The sequence below is a fragment of the Pseudophryne corroboree genome, chromosome 7 (genome assembly GCF_028390025.1).
Source record: "Pseudophryne corroboree isolate aPseCor3 chromosome 7, aPseCor3.hap2, whole genome shotgun sequence".
NCBI lineage: Eukaryota > Metazoa > Chordata > Amphibia > Anura > Myobatrachidae > Pseudophryne > Pseudophryne corroboree.
In genome coordinates, this window is record NC_086450.1 from 84,011,511 (window position 1) to 84,037,651 (window position 26,141).

The 26,141-nt window shown below is 50.0% G+C and overlaps 2 protein-coding genes across 5 annotated transcripts in view; both read left to right on the plus strand.

Moving 5' to 3' along the window:
- Window positions 1–26,141, plus strand: part of PDE11A (phosphodiesterase 11A) — a 1,092,065-nt gene that overhangs the window by 831,453 nt on the left and 234,471 nt on the right. The window lies entirely within an intron of this gene.
- MAIP1 (matrix AAA peptidase interacting protein 1) lies at window positions 2,116–3,016 on the plus strand. Its single transcript, XM_063932275.1, has one exon. The coding sequence runs from the start codon at window positions 2,193–2,195 to the stop codon at window positions 2,910–2,912; it is 720 nt and encodes a 239-aa protein (XP_063788345.1). The 5' UTR covers window positions 2,116–2,192; the 3' UTR covers window positions 2,913–3,016.

Below are 26,141 nucleotides of genomic sequence, written 5' to 3' on the forward strand. Positions count from 1 at the left end.
CATTTCCTCAGACAGATTATCTGTCCACGCTGCTACAGCACTACACATCCACGCCGACGCAATTGCCGGCCTCAGTAGAGTCCCTGAATGTGTATAAACAGATTTCAGGATACTTTCCTGCTTTCTATCTGCAGGATCCTTTAGGGTGGCCGTATCCTGCGACGGCAGGGCCACCTTCTTAGATAAGCGTGTGAGAGCTTTATCTACCCTAGGGGAGGATTCCCAGCGCACCCTGTCCTCTGGCGGAAAAGGGTACGCCATAAGTAACCTTTTGGAAATCAGGACTTTCTTATCTGGGGAATCCCACGCTCTTTCACATAACTCATTTAACTCATGTGAAGGGGGAAAAGTCACCTCTTGCTTTTTCTCCCCATACATATAAACCCTCTTGTCAGGGACAGGGTTTACCTCTGATATGAGTAAAACATCCTTCATCGCTATAATCATGTAACGTATAGCTTTTGTCATTTTCGGTTGCAAGTTTGCATCATCGTCGTCGACACTGGAGTCAGAATCCGTGTCGACATCTGTGTCAACCATTTTGGATAGTGGGCGCTTTTGAGACCCTGAGGGCCTCTGCGCTGTAGGATCACTGACTGGCCCGAGGTATCAGCTTTATCCAACCTTTTATGTAAGGAGTTTACATTATCATTTAACACCTTCCACATATCCATCCAATCAGGTGTCGGCACTGTCGGCGGCGACACGTCAGTCAACTGCACTTGCTCTGCCTCCATATAGCCCTCTTCGTCAAACATGTCGACACACGCGTACCGACACACCACACACACAGGGGAAGCTCTAAATGAGGACAGGACCCCCACAAGGCCTTTTGGAGAGACAGAGAGAGAGTATGCCAGCACACACCCCAGCGCTATATAACCCAGGGATTACACAGTAACTTAGTGTTTACCCAGTAGCTGCTGTATTATGATTAATGCGCCTAAATTTATGTGCCCCCCCTCTCTTTTTTACCCTTCTACCGTGATTCTGCAGGGGAGAGCCTGGGGAGCTTCCTCTCAGCGGAGCTGTGGAAGGAAAATGGCGCTGGTGAGTGCTGAGGAAGAAGGCCCCGCCCCCTCAGCGGCGGGCTTTTGTCCCGCGATTTTTTGTAAAATAAATGGCGGGGGCTCATACATATAACAGTGTCCAACTGTCTATATGCAGCTTTCGCCAGGAGGTATCAATTGCTGCCCAGGGCGCCCCCCCCCCCCCCCCCCCCCCCCCCCCTGCGCCCTACAGTGACTGGAGTGTGTGGGTTAGTGTGGGCGTAATGGCGCACAGCTGCAGTGCTGTGCGCTACCTCATGTGAAGACAAGAGTCTTCTGCCGCCGATTTCGATATCTTCTCCGCTTCTGCCGGCTTCTGTCTTCTGGCTCTGCGAGGGGGACGGCGGCGCGGCTCCGGGAACGGACGACAAGGTCAGGTCCTGTGTTCGATCCCTCTGGAGCTAATGGTGTCCAGTAGCCTAAGAAGCGCAACCTAGCCGCAGTTAGTAGGTTTGCTTCTCTCCCCTCAGTCCCACGTAGCAGAGAGTCTGTTGCCAGCAGAAGCTCTCTGAAAATAAAAAACCTAACTAAAATACTTTCTTATTAGCAAGTTTAGGAGAGCTCACTAAAAGCACCCAGCTCTGTCCGGGTACAGATTCTAACTGAGGTCTGGAGGAGGGGCATAGAGGGAGGAGCCAGTGCACCCCAGATAGTACTAAATCTTTCTTTAGAGTGCCCAGTCTCCTGCGGAGCCCGTCTATTCCCCATGGTCCTTACGGAGTCCCCAGCATCCACTAGGACGTTAGAGAAAGTATAGCGACCAAGCTCCTAACTGCCATGTTACAGGCTGTGTTTAAAACATGACATGAGCAGATTTGTTTATAGTTTATTTCTCTCCACGCCTTTAGTCTCTGAAACTCTTCTGCAAAGTGTCCAGCTCCCATATCACAGTAATAAATTGTAGGTGAGGATCATTTACTAACATTATTTCAGATAAATACTATTGTAAATATAAAATTAAGTTCAGCAGAGACCAGTAAGCCACTGACTGCTGCCTAAATGGGTGAATGAATGCTCAGCAGTGAGCAGTTCAGCAGGGCAGCCCGGGAGGGAGGTCCTGAGACGTGAGACAGGAACACAAATGCTCCGGAACTCGCGCGCGCTGATACATGTTCCCGGGAGGACGAAATAACCTGACGCACAATGATATGGCGGTCGGTGGCCCGTTTCTCCCGGCTATGCACCAGGCCCAGGGCACCGATATGCTGTGGTCACCGGATCCCGACCCTTGTTCCCCCGGCGATATGCCAAGCCCCCGGCCACCTGAGTGTGACCCGGGGCTTCAGCAGCCAGAAAACGGACTCCGACAAAATGGTGGTCGTCGGGGTGCCTAATCCCATTGTGTGGTTCCGCACCCGGATCTATTTCTTCCTCATTCAGACGTTCTTCGATAAGGACTTCAGCATAGATGAGTTCACAGTGGGGGCCAGGCAGGCATTCTCCTTCGTCTCCGGGATGCTGTCCCAGTGCAAGTTTGACTCCCTGGAGAACCTGGTGGCAGGGGATATCCTGAAGGACCTGCAGGAGAAGTGCTCAATACTGTCAGACAATTACAGACATGCCCTGGAAGCGCAGGCCAGTGACATCATGTACTCTTTCCCCGGAGACGTAGCCGTTTACTATGACAATAGTGGCAGGAAATTCGTCTCCATCCTCATGCGCTTCTGGTACATGACCTGCGCAAAGGTCCCTGACGAGGAGCTGGATGGTACCAAAGTATTCCAGGTGGTTCTAGGAAACCAAGAGGCCAAGGACACGAAGCGCATCCTCACCGCCAACTACGAGTTCCGCAGAGAGTTCACGCAGGGCGTGGAGCCGGACTGGATCATCACGCGCATTGAATACTCTAAATTGTTGGACTAATATTGAATTCTCTTTCTTTTCTGTTCATCCTTGCCTAATTTTTTTGGAACTGATTCTTATAAAGTATTTAGAAAAAAAAATGTAATAAATACCTATACTTACTATGTGGTGATGGATTTTTCCATTCAGAGTAGGGATGAACGTGGGAATATGATGGTTTGTAATCATTGCTGTTCCCAGCTCAGTGGAAATGTTTTTTCCATTCGATGCAGGGATTCTGGTAGTGCCACCATCACATGCTGATTTTCCGATGCTTGTCCAGCGGTGCCCTGTTTTAGTTCTGCTGCAGACACCTGGAGGTGGTCCCGCAGCAAAGCAAAGTTTCTGGTATGCGCACCAAATAGCCGTCTAATGCACTGGTTCCCAATTCTGTCCCCAACAGTGCACGCTGTCCAGGTCTCCTGACAGGATCACAAGTGAAATAATTGGCTCCACCTGTAGATCTTTGAAACTGTTTTAGTGAGTAATGAATACACCTATGCACTTCTGGGTGACCTGTGAAACATGAACTGCTTTGGGTCTTTGCAGGGGTGTAGTACGGTATGCCGGCGGTCGGGCTCCCGGCGACCAGCATACCGGCGCCGGGAGCCCGACAGCGTGGCAAGCGCAATGGAGCCCCTTGCGGGCTCGCTGCGCTCGCCACGCTGCGGGCACGGTGCTGGTTTTCTCCCTTACGGACCCCCACGAGAGAGAATAGCTGTCTGTATGCTGGGTGTCGGGATTCCGGCGCCGGTATACTGTGCGCCGGGATCCCGACATTCGGCATACTGAAGACCACCCCTTTGCAGACCAAGTTTGGGAGCCACTGGTCTAATTGATAACTTGCAATCAATTAACTTGCAATAATTACATGCAATTGCAAGTAGTGTTGTGATGGCTCTTCCGCAGTCAGTGTTCGATGGACATTTTGTGATGACCACCCTAAATTGAAATCCATTGTTATACCAAAGATGGCAGATGAAACCTGTTTTACCCGTCAGGTCCAGCACTGGTGGATGACAACGTGATTGAGAATGTATTTAGTCTCAGTGTATTCCTGGCACATCACTTACAGCTACACAAGAAACATCACTCAGCATCTCCCAGTAATGACATTAAAACTATCTTCAGTTTCTAGAACTTTAAACTGGTTTGGCCTTCTACATTTCTGTGCACTGTATCCTATTTGGTTTTATTGACTGTGGTTCGTTACGTTTGAGGTGCCCCCTGCACAAGGCTACTCAGAGTAGTAGGGAACTTATTTTCGGCAAATATAGTATTTAAGTTAATGTTGCATTCAGTGGTAACAGCAATACAGATGGAGGTGATACTATAAGGATTATCATTACCCTATGGATCATGGACCTGTTATGTATAGGCCTGTAGGACAGATGACAGACGATGGATGGTAGAAAATGTGCTCAGTCCATCCATTGTTAGAACTGCCATCACGTGAGAAGGCACCAAGGTGTCACCCAGCGGCCATACAGTGTGCTGCTGCCACATCATCCAACCGGTGCTTTCTTTTCATGCTCAATGAAGAAAGGCAGCCCAGAACACTGACCCATATATGATTTTAATTTGTGTGTCCGATGTATTGGAAAATAAATATGTTGGTGTAAAAAGAAGCATTTGGGCACAAATGAGGCTTTTCCACTGCTCTTAATATAAATTCTCTGAATCAAGCAGTAAGTGACCTGATGAGAGGGAAAGGGGTTTCCTGTGCATGTGCTGGAACCAATGTTTCAGATTGTAGGGATATTGGCTTACTATTTTTTAAATACGTACTATACACTTTTCATGTCCGCTTTATCACTCAATATTTGTGGGAAATACCTCTAAAAACAGCAAATATTATGGATCCTCAGATGTACCGTCATTTCTGCAGCGGGGTACATTGGGTTCCACAGGAAATAACATCAGGGTGTAGAGTAGGATCTTGATCCGAGGTACCAACAGGCTAAAAGCTTTGACTATTCCCAGAATGCATAGCGCCGCCTCCTCTATAACCACGCCTCTGTGCACAGGAGCTCAGTTTTGTAGTTGGTGCCTGGCAGACAACAGGCAGGGCTGCTCCAAGTAGCCCTCAGAAGAGCTTTTTCAAGTGAAAATTGAAGACTTCAAGGGCTGCAGCGGAGACACTGTGGGTGTTAGATGTTAGTCAGACATCTCCTGCTGCAGCTCCATCACCTCCCCCAGCAGCGCTGTATACTCCCGCGCCCTGGTTGCCGTGTACTTACAGCGGAGGCTCCGGTTTCAACATACAGGCACACGCACCACCGCAGTCTCCAGGATCACGTGGCCGCACTCAGGGAGGAGGTAAGGGTCCCCCAGGCAGGACCCGCTGGAAATCGCGATCTGGCACGGCCGGTGGGAGGCGGGCCGCGCACGCTGGCGTGGACACTGTGGCAGTACAGGGACCCCACTAGATCACCAGGGCAAGGGCACATGTCGATTTTGGCAAAACCGTTTGTTATATGGCCCACAGTACCTTACGGTGAAGTCCAGCAAGGGGATAAGGCTTTGACCTGTAGCCCCTCCCCCAGGGCGCCATTTAGAGTAAATGTTCCCGTCCTGGAGCTGCATCTCTCTCTCCCCCTCACTCCCTGTCAGCGTTTGGGCGCCATTTTCACATGCTGAGCTGATACTGGGACTGCTTGGGCAAATCCTCCTCTAAAGCCGCCTGCATGTCAGCGCTGTGCATTTTACAGGACACTTAAGTATTCTACATGTCTGTTGACAGTGTTAGTTAGGAAACAGTTCATTTAGTCAGGGTTTTGTAGTACAAGTACCCTGTGATATGCATCCAGTATTTACTGTGCATTGATATATCTATTGATTGTATAGCTGTACCTAGTATTACTTTGTATTGCTAGTCCAGTGCAGTTTTATTGCATGTCATAATTTCTGCATTGTACATGTGACTCTGTGTGTGTGTGCATATATAGGTGCTACGTGACTTCCATTCTCACTGAGGGGGCTAAGTGCGTCAGGGCTATTATTTAATATAGGAGTTTCACAGGATATACTTGTTGAGTATTTTTCTCTGTGTTTTCAGTCACCATATACCTCTTGAATTCTCTGTTTGTGCTAATACACTGCACAGGGGGTTCTTGACAAGGTATTAGACTGCTGATATTGTACTGTGTTGCCCGTGATTTGAGCTTACAGGTATGTCAGGTACAAGGGGCGACGGAGCTGTGGCAGATCCCACATTGTGTGGTGGTGATGCTGCGGATACGTTAGAGGAAAACATAGCAGCAGAGGGTTCAGGTTCTGGGGGTTCCCTACCCCCCCCAGTGGGACCGTAGCAACGGGGGTTCATAATGACCCACCTTGGGCTACTTTCTCCACATTAAGTATGCTGGTAACTAGACTTACGCCCCCTATGAGACCTCACGTGCCGATACAACCGCATATTGTCCTGGTGCTTAATCCGCCATGGGCAGATCACATGTCCACTCAGTTACAGCAATTGAACCACTGACAAAACAAAAATCTAACTCTTGCCCACCTAAGACCAAGGGGTCCTCTAAGCGGGCCATTACTTCCTCACAATCCACTCACGTCCCAGACACCTTGTGATGAGGATGGCATGTATACTGATCCCACAGACACTGATTCAGATAATTCTGATGGGGAATCTGTCTCACAGGTGGATGTTCCTGACTTGCTGGAGGCTATCAGACTAATTCTTCAAATTACTGATGACCCAGAGCCTGATGGGGCCTCTAAGAAACTGGACAGATTTAAACGTCAGAAGGTTGTTAAACAAGTTATGCCTCACTCTGACCATTTAGTTGACATACGTCAGGAATCCTGGGAAAATCCGGGAAAGAAATTCACACCTCACAAGAAAATGCTGGCTCGCTGTCCCCTCGCTGCGAAGCTAAGTAAAAATTGGGAAACACCCCCGCCTGTGGATTCGCAAGTGGTGCGGCTAGTGGTTTCCTCCACTCTACCTGTAACTACCGTCACTTCTCTAAAAGAGCCGACGTATAAGCGTGTGGAGCAGAGGTTCTCAAACTCGGTCCTCGGGGGCACACACAGTGCATGTTTTGCAGGTCTCACAGAATCGCAAGTTAAATAATTAGCTCCACCTGTGGACCTTTTAAAATGTGTCAGTGAGTAATTAATACACCTGTGCACATGCTGGGTTACCTGCAAAACATGCACTGTGTGTGCCCCAGAGGACCGAGTTTGAGAACCTCTGGTGTGGAGGGTTGCTTAAAGGCGATTTACACCCTAGCAGGAGCTGTGCATCGGCCCACTATTGCAGCTACTTGGGCTGCAGAAGCTATTGAAGCGTGGGCTCAGGAGGTGGAAGCGGAGCTGCCTTCCAACTTTTATGATAATGCTAGACAATGTCTCTCGTATATTGGCCCTCATTCCGAGTTGTTCGCTCGGTAATTTTCTTCGCATCGCAGCGATTTTCCGCTAATTGCGCATGCGCAATGTTCGCACTGCGACTGCGCCAATTAAAATTGCTAAGAAGTTTGGTATTTTACTCACGGCATTATAAGGTTTTTTCTTCGTTCTGGTGATCGGAGTGTGATTGACAGGAAGTGGGTGTTTCTGGGCGGAAACTGGCCGTTTTATGGGTGTGTGTGAAAAAACGCTGCCGTTTCTGGGAAAAACGCGGGAGTGTCTGGAGAAACGGGGGAGTGTCTGGGCGAACGCTGGGTGTGTTTATGACGTCAAACCAGGAACGAAACTGACTGAACTGATCGCAGTGGCAGAGTAAGTATCGAGCTACTCAGAAACTGCTTAGAAATTTCTAATCGCAATTTTGAGAATCTTTCGTTCGCAATTCTGCTAAGCTAAGATTCACTCCCAGTAGGCGGCGGCTTAGCGTGTGCAATGCTGCTAAAAGCAGCTTGCGAGCGAACAACTCGGAATGAGGGCCCTTGTTAGAGCCTCTCATTACATTAAGGAGGCAGCTTCTGACACCGATATTATGGCGGCTAAGGCTTCTACAACGTCCATTTTGGCTTGCCGGATTCTATGGTTACGGTCCTGGTCTGTGGATCTGGATTCTAAGAAAACCCTGGAGGTGCTCCCTTTTAAGGGAGACATTCTTTTTGGAGAGGACCTCCACAAGATAGTGGCTGACTTAGCTTCTGCTAAAATAGCATTTCTACCTAGTACTGCTCATTCGGTGCCGAAGGTTAAGAGCACTTCCTTTCGCTTCTTTCGTCCTTTAGGTAAAGCAAAAGGTCAGGCGTACCCGAAACAGGCTCGCACTTCCAAAACCACTAAGCCCAAACCTAAACGTGCCTGGGCTGCCCATCAGCCAGCTTCCAAAATTGACAAGCCTGCTGCATGACGGGGCGGGCCTCCCTCTGGTGGATCCCAGGATGGGAGGCCGACTTCTATGGTTTACCCAGGAATGGTTGAAGAACACTTCCGACGCCTGGGTACGGGAAGTCGTCACTAGAGGTTACGCCATATCCTTCAAGAATCGTCCCCCTCATTGATTTTGCCTGACAGACGTCCCTTCGGATCAGGTGAAGGCAAAAACTCTTCATTCGGTGGTACAGTCCCTCCTGGACACAGGAGTTGTAGTACAGGTGCCTTTGGCTCAGAAAGGCAAGGGGTACTATTCACCGCTGTTCCTTGTCCCGAAACCAAATGGGTCCTCTCGGCCCATTCTCAACCTCAAGTCCTTGAACAAGTCTGTGAGAGTCTCCAAGTTTCGTATGGAAACTCTTCACTCTATTGTTCTGGCCTTGGAGCCTAGGGACTATATGGCTCCCTGGACATACAGGATGCTTACCTGCATATTCCTATTGCAATGTCGCATCAGCAGTACCTGAGGTATGCTGTGGGCAACCTCCATTATCAATTTCGGGCTTTACCTTTTGGTTTGACCACGGCTCTGCGAGTCTTCACAAAGGTCATGGCGGTAATGACGGCTGTACTCCGCCATCAAGGGGTCAGGATCCTCCCGTATCTGGACGACTTGTTGATCCTGGCAAATTCCCCGGAAATTCTCCTTTGTCATCTGGATTTGACGCTCCAGTTTCTGAAAACCCACTTGTGGCTCATCAACTGGAAGAAATCTTCCCTGGTCCTGCTCAGAGCATGGTGCATCTGGGGACGTTGTTGGACACTCACAACCAGCGGTTGTTCTTGTCTCAGGAGAAGTTCCTGAAACATCAGGACAGGATTCGATGCTTCCTATCTCGTCCGCAAGTGTCGATACACTCCTCAGTGCAAGTGGAGTGGCAATGGTGGAGTACGCTCAATTCCATTCCCGTCCTCTGCAGAAACTGATTCTTGCCAAGTGGGATGGCCTGCCTCACCGGATCAGGTCTCACATGATCTCCTTATCTCCGGAGGTCCATCTGTCACTGAGTTGGTGGCTGCAGGACCAACGTTTGAGCAGGAGTCGTCCCTTCTGGATCTCCAACTGGTTCCTTCTAACGACGGATGCCAGTCTGAGAGGTTGGGGTGCGGTTTTGGAGCAACACTCCCTTCAGGGTCGATGGACCAGGAATGAGCCTCTCCTCCCGATAAACATTCTGGAACTGCGGGAGTGTTCAATGCACTGAACTTGGCCCAGCATTTAGTACAGAACAGACCTGTTCAAGAGCAGTCGGACAACGCCACCACAGTGGGGTACATAAATCATCAAGGCGGCACTCGAAGCCGCATGGCAATGAAGGAAGTATCAAGGATTCTTCAGTGGGCGGAACGCCATCTGCCAGCCATATCGGCAGTGTTCATTCCGGGGGTCCTAAACTGGGAAGCGTACTTCCTCAGTCGTCAGGACGTACACACCGGAGAGTGGAGCCTCCATCCAGAAATATTTCAACTCCTAGTGGACAAGTGGGGCTTCTCAGATGTGGACCTGATGGCGTCTCGACACAATCACAAGGTTCCGGTCTTCGGAGCAAGAACAAGGGATCCTCAAGCAGCACTCGTGGACGCACTGGCAATTCCATGGAACTTTCGGCTGCCCTACGTGTTCCCTCCGGTGTCACTTCTGCCCAGGGTAATAAGGAAGTTCAAGCAAGAAGGAGGACTCCTGCTTCTGATTGCCCCAGCGTGGCCCAGACGTCATTGGTTCTCAGACCTTCACGGTCTCTCGATAGAGCGTCCCCTTCTACTTCCGCAGCGCCCAGATCACTTCATTCAGGGCCCTTGTGTATACCAGGATTTGGCCCGGTTGGCTTTGACGGCGTGGCTCTTGAAGCTTCAGTCCTGAGGGCCAAAGGTTTTTCTGAGGCGGTCATTCAAACTATGTTGAAGGCCCGGAAACCGGCTTCTGCCCGGATTTATCATAGGGTCTGGAATTCTTACTTTGCTTGGTGCGCATCAAACAATCATGATCCTTACACGTTTAATACGGCAAAACTTTTGGCCTTTATGCAACAGGGCCTGGACTTGGGTCTTCATCTGGCCTCCATCAAGGTTCATATTTCTGCCTTGTCGGTTTGGTTTCAGAGAAAAATTGTGACTCTACCTGATGTTCATACATTCACTCAGGGTGTGTTACGGATTAAACCTCCTTACGTCCCGCCTGTGGCTCCTTGGGATTTGTCGGTGGTTCGGGAGGCATTACAAGGGTCTCCATTTGAGCCTCTTGAATCAGCAGACCTTAAGTGGCTTTCTCTTAAGGTATTGTTTTTACTGGCTATTGCCTCTGCTAGACGGGTATCGGATTTGGGTACCTTGTCTTGTAGGTCCCCCTATCTGATTTTTCACCATGACCGGGCGGTTCTTAGGACACGTCCCGGGTACCTACCTAAGTAAGGTGGTGTCTTCTTTCCACCTTAATCAGGAGATTGTGGTTCCTGCCTTTGTCTCTCCTGAATTGTCTTCCAGAGAGCGGTCTTTGGATGTGGTACGGGCTCTCTGTATCTATGTAACGAGGACAGCTCCCATTAGGAAGTCTGATTCTCTCTTTGTACTGTTTGGCTTTCACAAACGTGGCTGGCCTGCTCACAAGCAGACCCTGGCCAGATGGATTAGAATGAGGATTGCACATGCTTATGTACAGGCTGGTCGTCCAGTTTCTGCTACTATCAAGACCCATGCTACTGGGTCTGTTGGACCTTCTTGGGCTGCCCGCCGTGGTGCGACCCTTGAACAATTGTGCAAGACGGCTACGTAGTCCTCAGTGAATACGTTCATAAGGTTCTATGCCTTCGATGCATCCGCCTCCCAGGATGCTTCCTTTGGACGCCAGGTTCTTGTGCCCACTACAGTGCGTCCCCTCCCTTGAGGAACTGCTTTAGGACATCCCGATGTTATTCCCTGTGGAACCCAGTGTACCCTCCTGCAGAAAACGAGATTTATGGTAAGAATTTACCGTTGTTAAATCTATCTGCGAGGTACACTGGGTTCCACAGGTCGTCCACCCTCAGGCACTTAGCTTCTTTGGGTTTGTATGGCATTAGCCGCTGATACCTTCTCCTGTCGTGAGAATGTGTTGTACGTGGCTACTAACGGTTTTCGTCTCTTTTACCTGCTACTGCATTGGACTGGTTAACAAAACTGAGCTCCTGTGCACGGATGCGGGGTTATAGAGGAGGAGGCGCTATGCATTCTGGGAACAGTCAAAGCTTTTAGCCTGTTGGTGCCTCAAATCAAGATCCTACTCTACACCCTGATGTTATTAGCTGTGGAACCCAGTGTACCTCGCAGAAAGAGATTTAACAACGGTAAGTTCTTACCATAAATCTCGTTTTCCAACCGCAAATGCAGCTCCCAGGGTTCTATGTTGGCTGCTGTGCAATCGGATTTACTTCACTGCATTCTGGTGCTTGGCATGATAGGTAACGCCGTCTCCAGATGGCCTTAGCCTATAGCAAATGGCCTGTGGGCTACAGTTTTGCAAATTGGACGGACCCCAGTGATGTATGCGCCGGCTGTGAATTGGCTGTGTGGAACCTGAACCCAGAAACAGTGAGTGTATGTATGTGTATGTGTGTGTATATATATATATATATATCTATATGTATGTATATAATATTGCACCCCTTTTTGCCACTGCAGCGGTTTTCTCCTGTATTATTATTGTTAGAATCTTTGTGCATATTGGTGTAGTGCCCCATAGGTATTCATTGTTTGGCTTCTAAATTGTGTGGCAGTCGCTACTGGGTTAATGGACCTGAGCTCAGGTGGAGCAGACAGATCACTTGGTTGATAACACTGTGATCTGTTAGTGCAGTCAGTAGATGACATTCAGGTCTGGGCATGCTTAGAAACCATTAAAAAAAAGATTTTGATTATTTTGTGGCTTAGCCCATCAAAGGCGCAATTGCACTAGATTCAGAAAAATATATATGCACTTCCGGTGGGCGGAGCATCGTGATGGCCGCATTTTACCGATGCCTCTGTCTCCCTGTTTCTGAATCTGCCTCCATCCTACAGCAGATCTTATACAAACAAGACAACACTCATCAAAAAGTGAAGTGGAGGTTTGACTCTACGTAATGCACTGTCCATCGGGGAGATCGGAGTAGTTAGTCACCGGAATCCAGCCTGCTAGATTTGGGGCCTACCTGTCTCCCAGTGGCGTGGACCGGCGCCATTACCGGCCTTGCTACTTTTCTGGAGTTGATCCTGCCCTCCCTCCCTAGGCTCCACCAAGCATTGGAGGCCTTACTGGGAGACTCTACCGGCAATCCTACACACTTGAGGGGGAGAGGTGGAGGCCACTGGAGAGAGTGCCGGTATCTTGCTGAGAGCGGGGCTCGCCGCGGGGACCGTGCTCGGCTCATACTGCCGTGTATACGCTGACCGGACCGACTCACCCTGCTGGCTGTCCCATGCTGTGAGATTAGGAGGATCGAGAATCTCATCTGGGCAGCCGTGACTAGACACTGCTGAGACGCCGCGTGGAGGAGAGATCGGAGCTGCGGGAGCGGGTTCGGAGCTGCGGGAGTGGAAGCCGGGTACTCGCTGACCTGCGGTGCTGTACCTATCCCCCAATTCTTAAGACCACCTAACTTCCTCACCTGAAATAGCGGTGCTCCGGTGGCCGGCCTGACGGAGATCCGAAGCCACGGAGGAGGACACCATACGGTATCCGGGTCACGACACAGTGCTCGGGGACTCATTGCCGCGGGGGGATTACCTCATCCTAATGGTGGTGTGGCCGGGGACAGCAATGACAAGTCCCATCGGAGAAAGAGCGGTGAGTCCAATAGCCAGCTCTGCCTGATTAAGACCTAGGGGTATATTTACTAAAAATCGTATTTTCCCGATTGAGGTTAAAGTTCAATCACGAATGACATCGAAAGTGTAAAGTTGCAACTTTTTGAATTTATTACGACTAATTTACTAAGCTGTCGTATTCTGCATTTTCGTATTTTCCGATGTCGATGTCATTCGTATTTTTTGGCAGTGTTTTACGTGAGTGACTTGTAAAACACTGCCGACTTTAACACAATGAATCTCGGCCGGATCTGTGAGATCCGTGCTGGGCTTCATTGTGCACCTTTATTAAAATAAAAATCATTGTTAAAATCTAAAAAAAAAAATGCGTGGGGTCCCCCCTCCTAAGCCAAACCAGCCTCGGGCTCTTTGAGCCGGTCCTGGTTGAAAAAATATGGGGGGAAAAATGACAGGGGTTCCCCCATATTTAAACAACCAGCACCGGGCTCTGCGCCTGGTCCTGGTTCCAAATATACGGAGGACAAAAAGCGTAGGGGTCCCCCGTATTTCTGAAACCAGCACCGGGCTCCACTAGCCAGATACATAATGCCACAGCCGGGGGACACTTTTATATTGGTCCCTGCGGCCCTGGCATTACATACCCAACTAGTCACCCCTGGCCGGGGTACCCTGGAGGAGTGGGGACCCCTTCAATCAAGGGGTCCCCCCCCTCCAGCCACCCAAGGGCCAGGGGTGAAGCCCGAGGCTGTCCCCCCCATCCAAGGGCTGCAGATGGGGGGCTGATAGCCTTTTTGTCAAAAAATGAATATTGTTTTTAGTAGCAGTACTACAAGTCCCAGCAAGCCTCCCCCGCAAGCTGGTACTTGGAGAACCACAAGTACCAGCATGCGGTGGAAAACCGGGCCCGCTGGTACCTGTAGTACTACTACTAAAAAAATACCCCAATAAAAACAGAAGACACACACCTTGAAAGTAAAAGTTTAATACATACATCCACACCTCCATACACACATACTTACCTATGTTCACACGAGGGTCGGTCCTCTTCTCCATGTAGAATCCATGGGGTACATGTTGGAAAAATTATACTCACAAAATCCAGTGTAGATCGATCCTCTTCTTTTCAATTTGTAATCCACCTACTTTGCAATATAAAAAAACGGACACCCGACCACGCACTGAAAGGGGCCCCATGTTTTCACATGGGACCCCTTTCCCTGAATGCCAGGAAACCCCCCTGACTTCTGTCTAAGAGGGTTCCATCAGCCAATCAGGGAGCGCCACGTTGTGGCACCCTCCTGATTGACTGTGTGCTCCTGTAGTGTATGTCAGGCAGCACACGGCAGTGTTACAATGGAGCGCCTATGCGCTCCATTGTAACCAATGGTGGGAACTTTGTGGTCAGCGGTGAGGTTACTTTCGGTCAACCGCTGACCACAAAGTTCTATTGTCGGCAGTGTTTGTGATTTGCACTTTTTAGTAAATGACCGATTTCTACCAAATTTCAGGCGTATTTGACCGATGGTGTATTGATTCGTAATTTTTTCCTAGGACTTCCAAAATAATACGAATGCCCTCATCACTGCCGTTATTTGAGTTTAGTAAATTCCCGAGATGACACTTTGAAGAAAAAACACCATCTCGGTCAAAATCTGGACCTTAGTAAATATATCCCCTAGTCTCAGTGTGGATATATTCCTTCAGGTATTGCTGGTATCTGTGCTAAAAGAGACGACTTTTCAAAGAAGGGAAAGGACTCTTCTCCTTCCAGTCCGGTGTTAATTACTCTGGTACCACTCACCCCTTCCACCCTATCTGGGGTTTAATCCTACCTCTTCCAAACTATCTTTCCTTTCTCTTCCTATACCTCTCCCATATAGCCTAATTTCTCTATCGTCCTAGTGGATGCTGGGGTTCCTGAAAGGACCATGGGGAATAGCGGCTCCGCAGGAGACAGGGCACAAAAAGTAAAGCTTTTCCAGATCAGGTGGTGTGCACTGGCTCCTCCCCCTATGACCCTCTTCCAGACTCCAGTTAGATTTTTGTGCCCGGCCGAGAAGGGTGCAATCTAGGTGGCTCTCCTAAAGAGCTGCTTAGAAAAAGTTTAGCTTAGGTTTTTTATTTTACAGTGAGTCCTGCTGGCAACAGGATCACTGCAACGAGGGACTGAGGGGAGAAGAAGTGAACTCACCTGCGTGCAGGATGGATTGGCTTCTTGGCTACTGGACATCAGCTCCAGAGGGACGATCACAGGTACAGCCTGGATGGTCACCGGAGCCGCGCCGCCGGCCCCCTTGCAGATGCTGAAGTCAGAAGAGGTCCAGAATCGGCGGCTGAAGACTCCTGCAGTCTTCTAAAGGTAGCGCACAGCACTGCAGCTGTGCGCCATTTTCCTCTCAGCACACTTCACACGCAGTCACTGAGGGTGCAGGGCGCTGGGGGGGGGCGCCCTGGGAGGCAAATGTAACCTATATAAAGGCTAAAAATACCTCACATATAGCCCCCAGAGGCTATATGGAGATATTTAACCCCTGCCTGGATTCACTAAATAGCGGGAGACGAGCCCGCCAAAAAAGGGGCGGGGCCTATCTCCTCAGCACACGGCGCCATTTCCTCTCACAGCTCCGCTGGTCAGGACGGCTCCCAGGTCTCTCCCCTGCACTGCACTACAGAAACAGGGTAAAACAGAGAGGGGGGGCAAATTTATGGCGATATTTTGATATATATAAAGCAGCTATAAGGGAGCACTTATTATAAGGCTATCCCTGTTATATATAGCGCTTTTGGTGTGTGCTGGCAAACTCTCCCTCTGTCTCCCCAAAGGGCTAGTGGGTCCTGTCTTCGTTAGGAGCATTCCCTGTGTGTCTGCTGTGTGTCGGTACGTGTGTGTCGACATGTATGAGGACGATATTGGTGTGGAGGCGGAGCAATTGCCAAATATGAGGATGTCACCCCCTAGGGAGTCGACACCAGAATGGATGCCTTTATTTATGGAACTACGGGATAGTGTCAACACGCTAAAGCAGTCGTTTGACGACATGAGACGGCCGGACAATCAATTAGTGCCTGTCCAGGCGACTCAAACACCGTCAGGGGCTGTGAAACGCCCTTTGCCTCAGTCGGTCGACACAGACCCAGACACAGGCACTGACTCCAGTGGTGACGGTGACGGATCAACCGAATTTTCCAGTAGGGCCACACGTTATATGATTTTGGCAATGAAGGAGGCGTTACATTTAGCTGATACTACAGGTACCACTAAACAGGGTATTATGTGGGGTGTGAAAAGACTACCTATAGTTTTTCCTGAATCAGAAGAATTAAATGACGTGTGTAATGAAGCGTGGGTTGCCCCTGATAAAAAGCTGATAATTTCAAAGAAATTATTGGCATTATACCCTTTCCCGCCAGAGGTTAGGGAGCGCTGGGAAACACCTCCTAGGGTGGACAAGGCGCTAACACGCTTATCTAAACAAGTGGCGTTACCCTCTCCTGAGACGGCCGCACTTAAAGATCCATCAGATAGGAGGATGGAAAATATCCAAAAAAGTATATACACACATGCAGGTGTTATACTACGACCAGCTATAGCGACTGCCTGGATGTGCAGTGCTGGGGTAGTTTGGTCAGAGTCCCTGATTGAAAATATTGATACCCTGGACAGGGACAATATTTTACTGTCGTTAGAACAAATAAAGGATGCATTTCTTTATATGCGTGATGCACAGAGGGATATCTGCACACTGGCATCACGGGTAAGTGCTATGTCCATTTCGGCCAGAAGAGCTTTATGGACGCGACAGTGGACAGGCGATGCGGATTCAAAACGGCATATGGAAGTTTTGCCGTATAAAGGGGAGGAGTTATTTGGAGTCGGTCTATCAGATTTGGTGGCCACGGCTACAGCCGGGAAATCCACCTTTCTACCTCAAGTCACTCCCCAACAGAAAAAGGCACCGACTTTTCAACCGCAGCCCTTTCGTTCCTTTAAAAATAAGAGAGCAAAGGGCTATTCATATCTGCCACGAGGCAGAGGTCGAGGGAAGAGACAGCAACAGGCAGCTCCTTCCCAGGAACAGAAGCCCTCCCCGGCTTCTACAAAAGCCTCAGCATGACGCTGGGGCTTCTCAAGCGGACTCGGGGACGGTGGGTGGTCGTCTCAAAAATTACAGCGCGCAGTGGGCTCACTCGCAGGTAGATCCCTGGATCCTGCAGATAATATCTCAGGGGTACAGGTTGGAATTAGAGACAGATCCACCTCGCCGTTTCCTGAAGTCTGCTTTACCAACGTCCCCCTCCGAAAGGGAGACGGTTTTGGAAGCCATTCACAAGCTGTACTCTCAGCAGGTGATAGTCAAGGTACCTCTTCTACAACAAGGGAAGGGGTATTATTCCACTCTTTTTGTGGTACCGAAGCCGGATGGCTCGGTAAGGCCTATTCTAAATCTGAAGTCCTTGAACCTGTACATAAAGAAGTTCAAGTTCAAGATGGAGTCACTCAGAGCAGTGATAGCGAACCTGGAAGAGGGGGACTTTATGGTATCCTTGGACATCAAGGATGCGTATCTCCACGTTCCAATTTACCCCTCACACCAGGGGTACCTCAGGTTCGTTGTACAAAACTGTCACTATCAGTTTCAGACGCTGCCGTTCGGATTGTCCACGGCACCTCGGGTCTTTACAAAGGTAATGGCCGAGATGATGATTCTTCTTCGAAGAAAAGGCATATTAATTATCCCATACTTGGACGATCTCCTAATAAGGGCAAGGTCCAGAGAACAGCTAGAGATGGGATTAGCACTGTCTCAAGAAGTGCTAAAACAGCACGGGTGGATTCTGAATATTCCAAAATCCCAGTTAATGCCGACAACTCGTCTGCTGTTCCTAGGGATGATTCTGGACACGGTTCAGAAAAAGGTTTTTCTCCCGGAGGAAAAAGCCAAGGAGTTATCCGAGCTTGTCAGGAACCTCCTAAAACCAGGAAAGGTGTCTGTACATCAATGCACAAGAGTCCTGGGAAAAATGGTGGCTTCTTACGAAGCAATTCCATTCGGCAGATTCCACGCAAGAATTTTCCAAAGGGATCTGTTGGACAAATGGTCAGGGTCGCATCTTCAGATGCACCTGCGGATAACCCTGTCTCCAAGGACAAGGGTGTCTCTTCTGTGGTGGTTGCAGAGTGCTCATCTATTGGAGGGCCGCAGATTCGGCATACAGGATTGGATCCTGGTGACCACGGACGCCAGCCTGAGAGGCTGGGGAGCAGTCACACAAGGAAGAAACTTCCAGGGAGTATGGACGAGCCTGGAAACGTCTCTTCACATAAACATTCTGGAACTAAGAGCAATATACAATGCTTTAAGCCAGGCAGAACCTCTGCTTCAGGGAAAACCGGTGTTGATCCAGTCGGACAACATCACGGCAGTCGCCCATGTGAACAGACAGGGCGGCACAAGAAGCAGGAGTGCAATGGCAGAAGCTGCAAGGATTCTTCGCTGGGCAGAGAATCATGTGATAGCACTGTCAGCAGTGTTCATCCCGGGAGTGGACAACTGGGAAGCAGACTTCCTCAGCAGACACGATCTTCACCCGGGAGAGTGGGGACTTCATCCAGAAGTCTTCCACATGCTGGTAACCCGTTGGGAAAGACCAATGGTGGACATGATGGCGTCTCGCCTCAACAAAAAACTGGACAGGTATTGCGCCAGGTCAAGAGATCCGCAGGCAATAGCTGTGGACGCGCTGGTAACGCCTTGGGTGTACCAGTCGGTGTATGTGTTTCCTCCTCTGCCTCTCATACCAAAAGTATTGAGAATTATACGGCAAAGAGGCGTAAGAACGATACTAGTGGTTCTGGATTGGCCAAGAAGGACTTGGTACCCGGAACTTCAAGAGATGATCACGGAAGATCCGTGGCCTCTACCTCTAAGGAGGGACTTGCTTCAGCAGGGTCCCTGTCTGTTTCAAGACTTACCGCGGCTGCGTTTGACGGCATGGCGGTTGAACGCCGGATCCTAAAGGAAAAAGGCATGCCGGAAGAAGTCATTCCTACTTTGATTAAAGCAAGGAAGGAAGTAACCGTGCAACATTATCACTGAATTTGGCGAAAATATGTTGCGTGGTGCGAAGATCGGAGTGCTCCGACGGAGGAATTTCAACTGGGTCGATTCCTACATTTCCTGCAATCAGGATTGTCTATGGGTCTCAAATTGGGATCTATTAAGGTTCAAATTTCGGCCCTGTCGATTTTCTTTCAAAAAGAATTGGCTTCAGTCCCTGAAGTCCAGACCTTTGTTAAGGGAGTGCTACATATACAGCCTCCTGTGGTGCCTCCAGTGGCACCGTGGGATCTCAATGTGGTTTTGGACTTTCTAAAATCTCATTGGTTTGAACCACTAAAGAAGGTGGATTTGAAATATCTCACATGGAAAGTGACCATGCTTCTAGCCCTGGCTTCGGCCAGGAGAGTGTCAGAACTGGCAGCTTTATCTTACAAAAGCCCATATCTGATTTTCCATTCGGACAGGGCAGAACTGCGGACTCGTCCGCATTTTCTCCCTAAGGTGGTGTCAGCATTTCATCTGAACCAGCCTATTGTAGTGCCTGCGGCTACAAGTGACTTGGAGGACTCCAAGTTACTGGACGTTGTCAGAGCATTAAAAATATATATTGCAAGGACAGCTGGAGTCAGAAAATCTGACTCGTTGTTTATATTGTATGCACCCAACAAGATGGGTGCTCCTGCGTCTAAGCAGACGATTGCTCGTTGGATCTGTAGCACAATCCAACTTGCACATTCTGTGGCAGGCCTGCCACAGCCTAAATCTGTAAAGGCCCACTCCACAAGGAAGGTGGGCTCATCTTGGGCGGCTGCCCGAGGGGTCTCGGCATTACAACTTTGCCGAGCAGCTACGTGGTCAGGGGAGAACACGTTTGTAAAATTTTACAAATTTGATACTCTGGCTAAGGAGGACCTGGAGTTCTCTCATTCGGTGCTGCAGAGTCATCCGCACTCTCCCGCCCGTTTGGGAGCTTTGGTATAATCCCCATGGTCCTTTCAGGAACCCCAGCATCCACTAGGACGATAGAGAAAATAAGATTTTACTTACCGATAAATCTATTTCTCGGAGTCCGTAGTGGATGCTGGGCGCCCATCCCAAGTGCGGATTATCTGCAATAATTGTACATAGTTATTGTTAACTAATTCGGGTTATTGTTGAAGGAAGCCATCTTTCAGAGGCTCCGCTGTTATCATACTGTTAACTGGGTTTAGATCACAAGTTGTACGGTGTGATTGGTGTGGCTGGTATGAGTCTTACCCGGGATTCAAAATCCTCCCTTATTGTGTACGCTCGTCCGGGCACAGTACCTAACTGGAGTCTGGAGGAGGGTCATAGGGGGAGGAGCCAGTGCACACCACCTGATCTGGAAAAGCTTTACTTTTTGTGCCCTGTCTCCTGCGGAGCCGCTATTCCCCATGGTCCTTTCAGGAACCCCAGCATCCACTACGGACTCCGAGAAATAGATTTATCGGTAAGTAAAATCTTATTTTCTCTAACGTCCTAGAGGATGCTGGGGACTCCGTAAGGACCATGGGGAATTGACGGGCTCCGCAGGAGATAGGGCACTTTAAGAAAGCTTTGGATTCTGGGTGTGCACTGGCTCCTCCCTCTATGTCCCTCCTCCAGACCTCAGTTTTACACTGTGCCCAGAGCGAGATGGGTGCACTGCAGGGAGCTCCCCGGAGTTCTCTGCCTAGGAAGCATTTTTGTTTGGATTTTTTCTACATTTTTACAGGGAGCACTGCTGGCAACAGGCTCCCTGCATCGAGGGACTGAGGAGAGAGGGGCAGACCTTCTTAATTGATAGGCTCTGCTTCCTCGGCTACTAGACACCATTAGCTCCAGAGGGGGTGAACGCAGGTTCTTACTGGGCGTCCACCCCCAGAGCCGCACCGCCGTTCTCCTCACAGAGCCAGCAGGGACGTGCAGTCAGGGGAGGCAGTGCCTCCCCTGTCATTAATGATTACAATAATATAAGTATATGCTTTATATTATTGTAATAAATTTTACATTATAAAACTGGTTCAAATATGTTTTGGAGGCACTGAGAACAGTGCCTCCCACGGCCAATGTTAAGGGGTCGGAAGCAGGGGGCGGGGGCAAGCGGAAGGCTGTAAAAGCCCATTAAAAAATGCACTGTATGCGGCAGTAGAATAAATGCCTCTGTCACTGAGGCAAATATGATTGGAGATCTCCCTGTGGTCCAGCCCACTTTTTCTGTGACTGACTGACTCCTTTCCACCTCACCGGACCGTCACCCCTGTAGTATGAGTGTGTGTACAGGGGCTGTGTGTGCGTGTGCATCCACCCTGCCACTCTCCCCGGCTCCTCACTCCCAGCGCTAACCCTGCACGGACTGTGCTCCTGCTCCGGGCCGGTGCTCTGTGACTCTGCTGGCTGGAGGAGGCTACCCGATGCCAGACGTGCGCTCACCCATCCCCTCCATCCCCCGTGCACACAGTAAGTAGCCGGCGCTCCCACACTCTGCCCCTTGCAGACACTGAGCTGGTGCCACCCGCCCACACCTGGCAGCATGTGTGCTCTGCCCTGCTAGCCTCCCCAATAACGGGATACAACTTTCTCCCGTGGCTGGACGGCTGGTGCGGGGCAGCACTTATCCGGATAAGGTATAATGTCGCTGCTGCTGGTAAGCTACAGTATAGAGCCCCAGATACCGTAGCCAGTGTTACCAAAGCAGCATGTGTGTATAGTGCTGAGTAGCGAGTACTGGTATCCAAGGTGTGCAGGCTGTATGTGTGTGCTAGATGCTCCAGATGCCATCGCTCAGGTATGTGTGTGTGTCTTATCCGACTCTGCAACGCTGCATGTAGCCATTATACTGTGTGCAACTATAATGTGTAGCTAGTGAGGTGACTGTATATGAGTGTCTGTATGTGTGTATATATACATGCCTATCAGGGACGTGCAGTCACGCTCTAAATCGGTGTCTTGCTCAGGGCCTCATGAGGTCTAAATTCACCTTTGGCGGCGGCCATAGCAGCGGCCTTAGTGGGCATGCCTCACCAGCCACTGACCTCACCGCACGCCACTGAGAGCCAGAAGAAACTAAGTCAGAAGACGTCTCAGGCGGCAGAAGCTTTCAGAGCTTCACTGAGGTAACGCACAGCACTGCAGCTGTGCGTCATTGCCCCCATACACCTCACATACTCCGGTCACTGTAAGGGTGCAGGGCGCAGGGGGGGCGCCCTGGGCAGCAATATAACACCTCTCTTATGGCAAAAGACAATATACATGTACAGGTGGGCACTGTACATGTATATAAAAGAGCCCCCGACATTTTTTAATAACTTTGAGCGGGACACTACACCCACATACTCCGGTCACTGTAGGGCGCAGGGGGGGGAGGGGGTGCCCTGGGCAGTAATTAGGACCTCTTGGCAAAAGTTGGACACATATACAGTTGGGCACTGTATATGTGTATGAGCCCCCGCCATAATATAGTACAAAATCGCGGGACAGAAGCCCGCCGCACTCACCAGCGCCATTTTCTCTCCACAGCACCACTGAGAGGAAGCTCCCCGGACTCTCCCCTGCTTACACACGGTGAAGGGGTGTTTAAAAGAGAAGGGGGGGGCACATAATTGGCGGATAACATATTATACAGTGCAGCTGGGGAAAAACATTTTGTGTTGGTCTCCAGGGTCATATAGCGCTGGGGTGTGTGCTGGCATACTCTCTCTCTGTCTCTCCAAAGGGCCTTAAAGGGGATACTGTCTTCAGAAAAGAGTTTCCCTGTGTATGTGTGAAGTGTGTCGGTACGCGTGTGTCGACATGTTTAACGAGGAAGGCTCGCTTAATGTGGAGGGGGAGTGCTTGAATGTCATATCGCCGTCGGCAGCGCCGACACAGGAATGGATGGATATGCTAAATGTCTTAAATGCAAATGTCAATCTATTGCATAAAAGGTTAGACAAGGCAGAAGCTAGGGATCAGTCAGGTAGCCAGATCATGCCTGTCCCTGTGGCGCCAGGACCTTTGGGGCCTCAGAAGCGCACCATATCCCAGATCGATGACACAGATACCGACACGGATACTGACTATAGTGTCGACTATGAAGATGCAAAATTACAGCCGAAGGTGGCAAAAGGTATTAGGTACATGATTATTGCCATTAAAGAGGTTTTGCATATTACTGAAGAACCCCCGTTCCCTGACACGAGGGTACACATGTATAAAGGGAAAAAGCCTGAGGTCACCTTTCCGTCCTCATTTGAGCTGAGCGAATTGTGCGAAAAGGCTTGGGAATCTCCAGATAGGAGACCACAAGTTCCCAAAAGGATTCTTATGGCGTATACTTCTCCACAAACGGATAGGATACGATGGGAATTTTCGCCTAAAGTAGACAAGGCGCTGACACGCTTATCCAAAAAGGTGGCACTGCCTTCGCAGGATACGGCTTCCCTCAAGGATCCTGCTGATCGCAGACAGGAAATTACCATGAAGCACATTTACACTCATTCCGGTACTATTGTTAGACCGGCTATGGCGTCGGCCTGGGTTTGTAGTGCTGTCGTGGCATGGGCAGATTCCTTATCTACGGAGCTTGACACCTTAGATAGGGATGCCATTTTAATGACCATAGAGCATATCAGGGAGGCTGCCTTGTATATGACAGATGCTCAAAGAGACATTTGTTTACTAAGCTCCAGAATAAACGCTATGCCTATTTCTGCTAGGCGGCTCTTGTGGACCCGACAGTGGACGGGAGACGCCGATTCAAAGCGGCATATGGAGTCCTTGCCTTACATGGGGGAGGAGTTGTTTGGAGACTGCCTCTCGGACCTTGTCTCTACTGCTACGGCTGGTAAGTCAAATTTCTTACCTTATGTCCCCCCGCAGCATACAAAAAAAGGCACCTCATTATCAAATGCAGTCCTTTCGTTCCAATAAGAGCAAGAAGGTACGGGGATTGTCCTTTGTTGCCAGAGGAAAAGGCAAGGGAAAAAGGCTGCACACAGCTAGTTCCCAGGAGCAGAAGTCCTCCCCTGCATCTGCAAAGTCCACCGCATGACGCTGGGGCTTCCCGGGCGGAGGCAGATCTAGTGGGGGCTCGTCTTCGGTTTTTCAGCCACGTCTGGGTTCGCTCGCAGGTGGATCCCTGGGCATTAGAGATTGTTTCTCAGGGATACAGGCTGGAATTCGAAGACTTGCCTCCTCGACGGTTTTTCAAATCGGCTCTGCCGGCTTCCCCGTCAGAGAGGTAGCTAGTGTTGGCAGCAATCCAAAAATGGTATATTCAACAGGTGATTATCACAGTTCCTCATCTCCAGCAAGGAGAGGGATATTACTCAACCCTGTTTGTGGTCCCGAAACCAGACGGTTCGGTCAGACCCATTTTAAATCTAAAATCCCTGAACCTGTACTTGAAGAGGTTCAAGTTCAAAATGGAATCACTCAGGGCGGTCATCGCCAGCCTGGAGGGGGGGGATTGGATGGTGTCCCTGGACATAAAGGATGCTTACCTTCATGTTCCGATATTCCCCCCCTCACCAGGCGTCCTGAGATTTGCAGTGCAGGACTGTCACTACCAATTTCAGATGTTGTCGTTTGGGCTTTCCACGGCCACGAGAATTTTCACCAAGGTAATGGCAGAAATGATGGTGCTCCTGCGCAGGCAGGGTGTCACAATTATCCCATACTTGGACGATCTCCTCATAAAGGCGAGATCTCGGGAGAAGTTGCTGGACAGCGTGTCTCTGTCCATGAAGACGTTGCAGTTACACGGCTGGATTCTCAATATACCGAAGTCCCAGCTAGTCCCTACAACATGTCTGACCTTTTTGGGCCTGATTCTGGACACAGACCAGAAAAAGGTTTTTCTTCCGATCGAAAAGGTTCAGGAGCTCATAGCCCTGGTCAGGAACCTATTAAAGCCAAAACAGGTTTCAGTGCATCATTTTACACGGGTTCTGGGGAAGATGTTAGCTTCATACGAGGCCATCCCCTTCGGCAGGTTCCATGCGAGGACTTTTCAATGGGACCTCTTGGACAAGTGGTCAGGGTCCCATTTACAAATGCATCAAAGGATCACCCTGTCTCCCAGAACCAGGGTATCTCTCCTGTGGTGGCTGCACAGTGCTCACCTACTAGAGGGTCGCAGATTCGGCATTCAGGACTGGGTCCTGGTGACCACGGACGCAAGCCTCCGAAGCTGGGGAGCAGTCACACTGGGAAGAAATTTCCAAGGTCTCTGGTCAAATCTAGAGACTTGTCTCCACATCAACGTCCTGGAGTTGAGGGCCATATACAACGCCCTGCGTCAAGCGGGGGAATTGCTTCGGGAAAAAACGGTTCTGATTCAGTCAGACAATGTCACGGCAGTGGCTCATGTAAACCGCCAAGGCGGAACGCGAAGCAGAGTGGCCATGGCAGAAGCGACCAGGATTCTACGCTGGGCGGAAGGCCTTGTAAGCGCACTATCAGCAGTGTTCATCCCGGGGGTGGACAACTGGGAGGCGGATTTCCTCAGCAGGCACGACCTGCATCCGGGAGAGTGGGGACTTCATCAAGAAGTCTTCGCACAGATCACGGGTCGGTGGGGGCTGCCTCAAATCAACATGATAGCGTCCCGTCTCAACAAAAAGCTAAAGCGATATTGCGCCAGGTCAGGGGACCCTCAGGCGGTAGCGGTAGACGCTCTGGTGACACCTTGGGTGTTCAGATCGGTCTATGTGTTTCCTCCTCTTCCTCTCATACCCAAAGTGTTGAGAATAATAAGAATAAGCAGGGTCAGAACAATCCTCTTTGTTCCAGATAGGCCACGGAGAACTTGGTATCCGGAGCTGCAAGAGTTGCTCACAGAAGATCCGTGGCCTCTTCCTCTAAGGCAGGACCTGCTGCAGCAGGGGCCCAGTCTGTTCCAAGACTTACCGCGGCTGCGTTTGACGGCATGGCGGTTGAACGCCGGATCCTAGTGGAAAAAGGGATTCCGGAGGAGGTCATTCCTACCCTGATCAAGGCTAGGAAAGATGTGACGTCGAAACATTATCACCGTATATGGCGAAAATATGTTTCTTGGTGTGAGGCCAGAGCTGCTCCT

Coding starts and splice junctions, on each gene's coding strand:
- MAIP1 (XM_063932275.1), top strand. CDS start 2,193: ATGATATGGCGGTCGGTGGCCCGTTTCTCCCGGCTATGCACCAGGCCC.